General features: G+C 36.4%; 1 protein-coding gene across 1 annotated transcript; it reads right to left on the bottom strand.

Annotated features, from left to right (window-relative positions):
• Positions 1-5768: 5768 nt before the first annotated feature.
• On the bottom strand, positions 5769-6242 carry LOC142507517 (uncharacterized). Its single transcript, XM_075619504.1, has 2 exons — positions 5904-6242; positions 5769-5837 (listed from the first exon to the last, which is right to left on the bottom strand). The coding sequence occupies exons 1-2, from the start codon at positions 6240-6242 to the stop codon at positions 5769-5771; spliced, it is 408 nt and encodes a 135-aa protein (XP_075475619.1).
• Positions 6243-12535: the final 6293 nt, after the last annotated feature.

The following is a 12535-nucleotide window of genomic DNA, read 5'->3' as shown; positions in this document are numbered from 1 at the left end:
TATATCAAGAATAAAAAGAGTCGAAGGAATGATTAAAAATCTTTAATATTGTGTTTATAACTTAACACTAGCCCCATACAATACTCTGGGAACATTCATAGAACACTTATATTAAAAAATAATCAAATGGATAATATCAATTTTAGAATAGTATATATCAGTGAATGACATTTTTAATCTCATAGAATCAATTTAAAGTCATCCTACAACTATTTATAACTTACTATATTAATATGTAATTAAACAACCATTGTTAACTGTTTATAATAATGTAAACTATTTATACATATATATGCAATACATTTGAAGCTTTGCTTTCCCGGACTCTTTGCCATCTTAGTTATTTAAAATATATTTATCGTGGTACATTTGTTCCATAATAACGGTGAAAGTGACATCATCTCTCCAATATGGGAGAGATCCATCATCTATGCCCACGACTCCCCACATCTTACCTACTCAAAAAATAAATAAGAAAAATAAAAATTTTCCTTAATTTCACTGTAATAGTAAACGATTCATATTTTTTATACACCTAACGTAAAGCATGATTCAGGTTGTTAAAAGAAAAAGGTAAAACTATTGTAATACATTGGATGGATGATAATAATCCAATTCCCTTCAATAAAGTTGCAATAAGAATTTTCTTCTTTGAAAATACAGATCAAATGAAGAAAGTGGTAAGAATTGATGTAGTAAATTGGGTGGATGATGAGAATCTAATTCCCTGCAATAAAGTTGCAATAGATTTTTAAAATATATATCAAGTGAAGAAAGCGGGAAGCATTGATGGGCATGAACTCAGAGAGTACTTCTTGTCTTGTTTTGCATGTGATATCGTATTCATTATCTCCTCTCTTTCTAACAACTGTCTTTGCTACAAATTCTATTTCTTATTTTTTTGTCCCCTAATCATTTTTATTATTTAAAATGATTTATTTTACGCAAGATAATTAAAATTTTTTGACTGATTGATTATTAAACTTGAGCAACTCATACTAAAAAATTTTTGTATGAATGTGAATCAAAGTTTATTTACAATTTTACTATTTATAATATTTGTCAACTAATTTTGTTGTTGTTAGTAATTTTTGTAGATCTGTGTATCGTATTTCGATTTTTACTCTATTTTATCTCAAAATTCAAAATATATCAGTAAATCTTACACAAAAAATCACCAAATATACATACTCATTCCACACTAATCTATATATACTAATCAACGTTTAAATAATCACAACATTAGTTATCGATTTCAATTTGATGCAACCTGAGAGAAGAACCATTCCAAAAATAGGCTTGCATATCCAAAATTGCAGCGTGGTGTCCTCTTAAATTAACATACAAAACACATGAAATTTGAACATTAATGCAAGGAATCGGATTCTCCCATTTACTTTATTGGAGGGAATCAGTTTCTCATCACCCACCCAATGTATTACACTATATTTAAGTTTTAACTTTTCTTTTCACAACCTACACCATGGTTATGGTTGGTGTATAATAAATATGAATCGTTTACCCCTAGAGTGAAAATTTTAATTTTCTTATTTATTTTTTGATTAGCTGAAATCATGGGCATAGATGATAGGACTCATCATCTCTTCCATATTGGAGAGGTGATGTCACTTTCACCATTATGATTGAACAAATGAATCACGATAAATCTATTTTAAATAACCAAGATGGCAAAGGGTCCGGGAAAGCAAAGCTTCAAATGTATTGCATATATATTAAATAGAAAAATAGTTTAAAATAATTAAAAATGAATATAATGGCTTAGAAAATTTTGGACATTATCTCCCCATAAGTAGGATAATATTGGATAAGATTATTTAAAAATAAGGAATACCTTTTTAAAAGATAAAATAATTTTTTTATTAACTTGTAATTATGCAAAGAAAAAACTTCTACTTTTAGAAAATAGTTTAATAAAATTTTATATTATTATTAGACATGCACGAGTTAAATAAAATTTTCAATTAAAGTCAATCATCGTCGTTGTAAGTAGTTAATGTTTGTAGATGTTTTTTAAAAAAGTGATTATGAACTTTTCTTCAAAAAAATTTCTAATTTTTGTAAAATGTCGCCCCTCTATAAATATCCATCGATCTTCCTCTTATTTCTCTCCCTCCGAATCTTGCTATTATTGCTCACAGAAATATGTATGTTATTATTCTATCGTCTTTAATAAATTTTTTATAACGTTTGATCATTCTAATAAAATTTATTTTATTCGGCCATCAAATTTAAAAAAAAATTCTTTCGTTAATTTCTAAGAAAATTACAGACGTTACATATCATATTGCGATTGTGATGTTTATTTAAGAGGAATGTGAATTCTCAATACACTCTACCAAGATTACATAAAATTTTTTGGTTGATACTGTCTTCTTCTTACAGAACTATGAGTGGAGCAAGCAGCAGTGGAGCATGTGGTAGTAGGATGCATCGAAGCGGTTTGTCAATGGCAGGGATCATGGAAAGAGGTGCCAAGATTTCCGTGGATAGATTTTGAAAAATGTCGTATCCCCTTCAACAGATGTTTATCATAACTGAGTTGTCACATAATTGACGATCTAAGATAATTGGAGTGCTGCAGCAATGATTTATCCATCACTGCAGATGCCAAAATCAATGTTATCCCCGAGAGACAAAGAATATCGCTACAACAGAGCGGAATCACACTGGTAATTGTTGATCACACAGGTAATCATATTTTCATATTCATTTATTCTCTATTTTTTTACATTGATTTTAATTCGGTGGCTTTCATTTCTTTGATACAGAGAAAGACGCCGCAGACCACAAAACGTTGTTGGACTTCTGGACTTGGGCGCAAGTAAACCACCCTCCCATTAATTTGTTGATCATATCACGTGACACTGGTTTTTGGCCCACAATGGATACTTTGAGGATGCATAATTATAATATTTTGATGGCATGTCGTCCTTCCAAATATAACAACATTCTGGAACATTCCTCCAGCAAATACTGTTATGTGCTTGAACCGGTTATTAATAGGAAGTTTGTCCCCCGCCCAAATAGAATCAAACCGTTAAATTTGTTGTAATAGTAACATGAACTTTTTGAAATTCTCGGTCAATTTTTTTTCCTTGTATTTCAATAATAATTTTTCCACTCAATGCTTGTGAATTGAAATGATGACTGAAAATAGAAACATGATACATTACAACTAAAATATTTAATGGTCATTCCAAAACTCTTATAAAAATTTAGTAAGAACATTTATTATTTGTGAGGCCCATTTACTGTAATGACAATTAATGATCAAAAAATAATGGTTTTATTTAAAGCTACACCGCAAAAAGGTTTAAAATACTTTAAAACGGACCTCAGGGCCTAGAAAAATTTCGGCATGACCTCCCCGTAAGTAGGACATCCCGAAAACTCAAACAGCAGTTTATATCAAAATATACTCCAACTAGAGTCATTAAATCAAAAACTGAAGTTAAACAACCTATAGCCGCACTGGCCAGGATTACGCAGAAATTAAAACTTACCAAATACTCACCAAATAATAAATATCACGGAGTCGACTCAGAACATCACAAAAACAACCCAAATATCACTACAGATACACGAGGCATATCCCCGGCAAATAAAGTACAATAAAAGACTGAAACAAACTCAAGACTTGCATATATACTAACTGGGAGACTCCACTGAACAGAACCAAGCAATCCAACCTCAATCCCGAGCTCCACTGGAGGAACCTCGGCCTGATGCTGCAAAACGACTCGGGAGATCTACCATGGTGCCCAAAAGCAACCACAGCAGCCCCCCCCCCCAGAAAACAACTGAGGTTAGGATTCTGGTATAAAATAGCTCAACAATAACAACAATAATCATAAATCATACATAATCATATAATAAAATGTAATATGCAATGCATGAAAGGCTCGACGAATAATCGGGATAACAGGAGCCAACAAACGGTAAGATATCAACTGGAATAATGCTTGAGCAACAACACAGGAGAGCTACATCGTTATGCAGCTAAACCGCCCTGCCAAGTATGCGAGGTATGCCAAGCTGTGCTGAATAACACTCCTGACTCGGCCTCCATACAACTGATACGGTATAACAAGATGGCACAACAGAACGAACTAGATGACACAATCCCATCGCTTACCTCAAAAGGCTGCACTAACCACGGGATTTTTCAATCACATCTACGGTCTCATGTGTATAGGCCTATCAGCCACACTATGATCACGAGATAAACAACAGTGTCAGATAACAATGGATATCAACAATGGGCTAACAAGAACGATAGGGCTTAACATGAATGTCATAACAGTATGCCCTATGCTAAATGCCAATAATATGTCACAATACTAAACATATATCAAAACGAAGGCATTTAACAATTTACAACAGTCAACAAATCATAAACACCATCAGTGCAACACAGAATAACAATTAAACATATTTTATGTTTTACCGTAATATGTTAACGAGCTGTAACATACCTATACCAACTTCACAATCAAATAACACTTCACTTCAAAACTCTCGGCCTAAACAAAATAACAATAAGCCGATCATGAAAACTATATTCCATACCGATCTCCGATTTGGCACAAAAGAGCTTAAAATTCGTATCTCGCTCAATAATAACTCAAATCAATATTCGCCAATTGGAAATGAAAAACAACTCAAATATCTAAGTTTTTCTAGAAGAAACCATTTCCAGAATCCTAATAGATAAATGCCAGAATTATCGAGAAGACACTATTCCATATGTAGTTCGCGACAGAATTCTGTAATTGAGCAGTTTCGGCAAAATGAGCATAACTATCTCAATTCTTAATGGAATTTAACGAATATTATATCATTACAAAGACAACACATAGCTCTACAACTCGTATTTGAATCACAGGTCCAGAATCGGAGCGAATAAATGTCATAAAGTCGAATTACAATAGGTAATCTACACGGCTCCAACACAGAATTCTATTTTGACAAATTTTGGTAGAAAAATCATATCAAATCCGTTTCTAATCGTAAACCCATTCTTCTACTGGCTATGAACAGCTAACATAAAGCACTACAAAGTTTGTTTAGATCATTTCTACAAATTCAAATTACAAAAATCGCAGCAACCCAAAAGCTCTCACCCAAAAACCGGAAGAATTCGCGCAGAAATAGAGCACCGGAACAGCAGCTTCAATCTACCCGTATCCTTGGTAAAAATTCGCGATTTCTGTCTTCAATCGAAGCTTAGGATGTTAGGAAGACACCCCTTCAGACCGATTGATATTCGACGCCGGACGGAGGAGATATCGTGATTTTTCCGAAGCCGCTACACAAGTGACGGAAATGGAATTCTTTCTTTCCTTTTTCCTTCTTTCTCTTTTAAAGGTAAGTTGTGTTTATGTATATGTATATTTATATATTGTGTATTTGGTTACTAAAATAGTAACTCAAGCTCATTTATCTCGGTCTGTATTTATTTTGCTCTCGTGTGTTATTTAAACTCTATATGTATTTTATACCATTAAATTCTCCAATATTCTAAAATACATATTTTTAACACACTTCTTGAATTTATTTGGCATAAATAATTATTTTAATTTAAAACTCAATAATTATTCTAATTATGCCAAATTACCTGATAATTAATTACAGGGCCTAACACTTCTCTACCCCTTAAAACAAATTTCGTCCTCGAAATTTTTGTTTGTACACATACATCTTACACACGATACGAAACCAACAATACATTACTAAGAATCAAACAGTTATGGATAAGATGCTCTCATCTTCTCTTCTGTTTCCCATGTTGATTCTTCTACATCATGCCTCGACCACTAAACATGTACAAGTGGTATAAGTTTATTGCGTAAGACTTTATCTTTACGATCCGAGATACAAACAGGATACTCAGAATACGATAGAAAAGGATCAAGTTCAACGTCATCATGCTGAATCACATGAGATGGATCGGGCTCGTACTTACGCAACATAGAAACATGGAAAACATCGTGGATGCCAGACAAGGATTGGGCCAAATCCAAATGATAAGCGCAAGTCCCAATACGCTCAACAATCTCATAGGGACCAACGAAACGAGGTGACAACTTACCTCTCATGTCAAAACGAATAACACCTCTAAACGAAGAGATCCTCAGAAATAAAAAATCTCCAACTTGAAATTCTAGAGGTCGACGACGTTTGTTAGCATAACTAGCTTGCCGATCTTGGGCAGCTTTCATTCTTTTACGAATCAACTGGACTTTATCATGCACTGAACAATGTCAGCTCCAGTCAACTGCTTCTCACCAAATTCATCCCAACAAAGAGGTGATCGACATCGTCTGCCGTACAGAGCTTCAAAAGGAGCCATACCAATAGTCACCTGAAAACTGTTGTTATATGAAAATTCTACTGGTGGTAAAGCTTCTTACAAACTATCTTTGAAATCCATAACCACTGCTCGAAGCAGATCCTCAAGTGTCTGTATCGTACGCTCTGTCTGACCAACTGTCAGAGGATGGTAAGCAGTGATCATCGCAAGTCGTGTACCCATTTCTTTTTGGAAACTAGTCCAAAATTTTGATGTGAAACGAGAGTCACGATCTGAGACTATTGCAACTGGAATTCCATGAAGTCTCACAACATTTTCAATATACAGACGAGCCATCTTCTTGTACGAATACATCCTCTCATACGGAATAAAGTGTGCCGATTTAGATAATCTATCGACAATCACCCAAATGACATCGAAATGACGAGAAGTACGTGGCAAATGCGTGACAAAATCCATAGCCACGTGCTCCCAGTTCCACTGAGGAACCTCAAGACTATGCAGTAATCCTCCAGGTCTCATTCGTTCTGCTTTGACTTGCTGACAGATCATACAACGAGACACAAACTCAGCAACATCCTTTATCATATGCTTCCATCAAAACTGAGGCCGTAGAATATGATACATTTTCCTGCCTCCTGGGTGGATAATATATCAAGTACAATGAGCTTCCTTAAGGATGGCTGCACGCAATTCAAGAATATCTGGGACAACCAATCTACCATTCAACCGAAGAGAATCATCTGAGTGAATTGAGAAACCAGATTGGTGTCCTTAAGATACTAACTCATAAGATTTCAGAACTCAATCATCAATTTTCTGAGCTCACTTTACAATCTGAATCAACTCTGGTTCAACATAAATCTGAGATACACAAACAGCATAACCTTGGATTTGAAAATCCAACCCAGAAGTGCAAATATCCTCTCGTAACTTAGAAACACGAATCGAGGGTAAATTAACATCAACAACCTTACTTAGAAACACGAATCGAGGGAAAATTAACATCAACAACCTTACGACTCAAAGCATCCGCAATGACATTCACTTTTCCCGGATGATACTGGATATCACAATCATAATCTTTCAAAAGATCCATCCAACGTCTCTGTCTCATATTCAGATCTGACTGAGAGAACATATACTTCAAGCTTTTGTGATCAGAATAGATTACAAATTGTTCCCCAAACAAATAATGTCTCAAATCTTGAGAGAAAAAATGATAGCAGCCAATTCCAAGTCATGAACAGTGTACTTAGACTCATGCGGTTTCAATTGACGAGAACCATAGGCCACAACTCTGCTATGTTGCATCAATACACAACCTAATCCTCGATTAGATGCATCAATGCAAACCACAAATCCTCCAGAACCACTTGGAATTGTAAGAACTGGTGCAGAAGTCAATCTCTTCTTCAACTCGACAAAACTTGACTCACATTCATCAGACCAAATGAATCTCGGATTTTTCTGAGTCAATTGAGTGATAGGTCTAGCAATCTTTGAAAAATTTTCAATAAATCTCCGGTAATAACCTGCTAAACCCATGAAACTACGAATCTCTGGCACATTGGTCGGTCGTGCCCAATTCAGAACTTCTTCCACTTTACTTGGATCGACAGAAATACCATGTTGAGATATGACATGGCCCAGAAATACCACTTTATTTAACCAAAACTCACATTTGGATAGCTTGGCGTACAACTGCTTCTTTTGAAGGATTCAAAGAACATATCTCAAATGTTTAACATGCTCTTCTTCGGACTTGGAATAGACAAGAATATCATCGATGAATACAATCACAAAACGATCGTGATATTTACGAAATACTCGATTCATCAAGTCCATAAACATAGCAGGAGCATTGGTCAAACCAAATGGCATAACCAAAAATTCAAAGTGCCTGTATCTCGTGCGAAAAGCTGTTTTCGACACATCTTCTTGTCTAACTCGCACTTGATTGTACCCAGAACGGAGATCAATCTTAGAATACACCGAAGTACCTTGCAACTAATCAAATAAGTCATCAATTCTAGGGAGTGAATATTTATTCTTGACAGTAGACTTATTCAGTTGCCGATAATCAATACACATCCGCATCGTTCCATCTTTCTTCTTGACAAATAGAATCGGTGCACCCCACGGTGAAGAACTCGGAAGAATATAACCTTTACTCAACAAATCCTGTAATTGTTCTTTCAGCTCTTTTAGCTCAACAGGAGCTAAATGATATGGTGCTCGAGATATGGGTACGGTTCCTGGCATTAATTCGATACTGAACTCAATTTCACGTTCTGGTGGAAAACCAGGAATCTCTTCTGGAAATACATCAGGAAACTCACAGACTACAGGAACATCATAAATTTGTCGCTCATCTTGCGATAGATCAACAGCATAAACCAGAAAACCTTCATGATCAGAATCTAACAATCGATTCATATCAATGGCAGAAACTAGAGGAATCTTGGCTTGAGAACCACGGCCATAGAAATTCCATTTAGGAGCAAAGCTAGGCATGAAACGAACTATTCCTCGATAACAGTCAACAGTGGCACGATTTCAGCCAAAACATCCATACCAACGATACAATCAAAGTCATGTATAGGTAGGACTATGAGATTCAAATATAGAACATTTTCATCTTGAAACAAAACCGCATTGAACACAACTTTATCAGTGATAATCATTTTGCCCATCGCAGTAGCAACAGATAGGTTGGAATTCATACTAGTTGTGCGAAGATCATGCGAAACAAAAAATGCATGAGAAACAAAGGAATGAGATGCTCTAGTATCAAATAACACTCGTGCAACAAAACCACATAGAGTACAGTTATCGGTAATGACCGTACCTGGAGATGCCTGAGCCTCATCCTCAGTCAAGGCAAATACACGAACAGGTGACTGATTCTGTTGACCACCTTGCCCTCTGGTCTGATGTGAAGGGCGACTAGGCTGGTGGGAAGACTGGGACGCTGCTGGGAATCTATTACTTTGAGCTCCACTACTTGACCGGGCTGATTTTCCAGTCTTACTAGGACAAACTCTAGCAAAATTACCCGGCCGACCACAAACATTGCAAACCCCTTGAACTCCAACACACTGATTACTGAAATGCTTGCCTCCACAGTGATCACAGTAAGGTCCACTATAGTGATATCCTCCACGGTTTCGTGAACTCCCTGAACTCGAAGAACTAGAACCAGGCTTCTTAAATTGCTTACCACGTGGACGAAGAGATGCAGAACCAGATGAACTGAATTGTTTCCTCCCCGAATGATGATGTTGGGTAGGCACTCGATTGCCATTCCTCTTAAGACTAGCTTCAGCCTTTTTGCTATTTCCACTGCTTCAAGATAATTCAGTGTCTTACCGCTAGAAACAAAAGGGTGTAGATGATCGTTCAATCCTTCAATGAAACTTTCGACAACAGCAACCTGGCTTGCAGCAACATGAGGAGTATATCTCAACATAGCATAAAAATTGTCCGCATACTCCACAACTGACATATCGCCCTGCTTCAAGTTATGAAACTCCGAAGCCTTAGAACTAGTAAAATGATGGAGGACAGTAACTCTCCTTAAACTTCAGCTTGAATATATCCCATGATGGAACAATCCTCTAGGCATCTAAGGTCATCAATGTAGTAGACCACCACATTTTGGCACGATCTTTCAATTAATGCACAGCTAATCTCAATCGATGCTCTGAAGGATACTCAATCAAATCAAAAAATTCCTTAATATCAGATATCCATAGTTCTGCTTTCTCAGCTCCCTCAGAACCATTGAATCGAGGTGGATGCATAGAATTTAAACGCGCAACTAACTCATCCCTCCTAAGCTGGTCTAGATAAGCAGCAGCTTGCTCAACAAAAGCATCATCAACAACATGGACATGAGGTCTACCACGTCCAAGACCTCAACCTCGACCTCGAGCTGAGGAATCTCATAAACAGGAATTTCTCCACCTCCCACCATTCTATACGATAAAACACCAAAACAATTAGAATGGAAGTAAACAAAACATATAACCACATAAGTATATTATCAAGTAGCATACACAGGCGCAACAACCATTTTAGTGCCAAGACTCAAGTGTCCTAGACTCTAGTTCGAACTTATCCCAGTTTACGCTCTGATACCAAGATGTGAGGCCCATTTACTATAATGACAATAATGATCAAACAATAATGGTTTGACTTAAAGCTACAACGGAAAAATGTTTAAAATAATTTAAAACGGACCTCAGGGCCTAGAAAAATTTCGGCATGACCTCCCCTTAAGTACGACATCCCGAAAATTCAAGCAGCAGTTTTATATCAAAATATACTCCAACTAGACTCATTAAATCAAAAACCAAAGTTAAATAACCTATAACCGCACTGGCCAGGACTACGCAGAAATTAAAACTTACCAAATACTCACCAGATCATAAATATCACATAGTCGACTCATAACATCACAAGAACAACCAAATATCACTACAGATACACGAGGCATCTCTCCGGCAAATAAAGTACAATACAAGACTGAAACAAACTCAAGACATACATATATACTAACTAGGAGACTCCACTAAACAGAACCAAGCAATCCAACCTCAATCCCGAGCTCCACTAGCGGAACCTCGGCCTGATGTTGCAAAATGACTCGGGAGATCTACCATGGTGCCCAAAAGCAACCACAGCAGCCCCCCCAGAAAACAACTAAGGTTAGGATTCTGGTATGAAACAGTTTAAAAATAACAACAATAATCATAAATCATGCATAATTATATAATAAAATGTAATTTGCAATGCATGAAAGGCTCAACGAATAATAGGGATAACAGGAGCCAAAAAATGGTACGATAACAACTGTAATAATGCTCGAGCAACAACACAGGGGAGCTAAATCGTCATGCAGCTAAACCGCCCTGCCAAGTATGCGAGGTATGTCAAGCTCTGCTAAATAACACCCCTGACTCGGCCTCCATACAGCTGATACGGTATAACAGGATGGCACAACAGAACGAACTAGATGGCACAATCCCAGCACTCACCTCAAAAGGCTGCACTAACCACGGGATTGTTCAATCACATCTACTGGTGTCATGTGTATAGGCCTATCAGCCACACTATGATCCCGAGATAAACAACAGTACCAGATAACAACGGATATCAACAATGGGCTAACAAAATCGATAGGGCTCAACATGAATGTCATAACAGTATGCCCTATGCGAAATGCCAATAATATGTCACAATATTAAACATATATTACAACGAAGGCATTTAACAACTTACAACAGTCAACAAATCATAAACACCATCAGTGCAACACAAAACAACAATTAAACATAATTTATGTTTTACCGTCGTATCTTACCGGGCTGTAACATATCTATACCAACTTGACAATCCAATAAAACTTCACTTCAAAACTCTCATCCGAAACAAAAAAACAATAAGCCGATCATTAAAACAATATTCCATACTGATGTCCGATTTGGCACAAAAGAGCTTAAAATTTGTATCTCGCGTAATATTAGCTCAAATCAATATCCGCCAATTGGAAATGAAAGACAACTCAAATATCTAAGTTTTTCTAGAAGAAACCATTTCCAGAATCCTAATAGATAAATCCCAGAATTATCAAGAAGACGCTACTCCATATGCACTTCGCGGCAGAATTCTGTTATTGAGCAGTTTTGGCAAAATGAGCATAACTATCTCAATTCTTAATGAAATTTAATGAATCTTATATCATCACGAAGACAACACATAGCTCTACAACTCTTATTTAAATCACAAGTCCAGAATCCGAGCGTATAAATGCCACAAACTCGAATTACAGTAGCTAATCTACACAGCTCCAACACAGAATTCCATTTTGACACATTTTGGTAGAAAAATCATATCAAATCCGTTTCTAATCGAAAACCCATTCTTCTAGTGGCTATGAACAGCTAACATAAAGCACTACAAAGTTTGTTTAGATCATTTCTACAAATTCAAATTACAAAAATCGCAGCAACCCAAAAGCTCTCACCCAAAAACCGGAAGAATTCGCGCAGAAATAGAGCACCGGAACAGCAGCTTCGATCTACCTGTATCCTTGGTCAAAATTCGCGATTTCTTTCTTGAATCGAAGCTTAGGATGTTAGGAAGACAAAACTTCAGACCGATCGAGATTCGACGTCGGACGAAGGAGATATCGTG

Source organism: Primulina tabacum, chromosome 1 (genome assembly GCF_025594145.1).
Source record: "Primulina tabacum isolate GXHZ01 chromosome 1, ASM2559414v2, whole genome shotgun sequence".
In the NCBI taxonomy this organism is placed as follows: Eukaryota; Viridiplantae; Streptophyta; class Magnoliopsida; order Lamiales; family Gesneriaceae; genus Primulina; species Primulina tabacum.
This window is presented reverse-complemented; position numbering and strand designations above follow the sequence as displayed.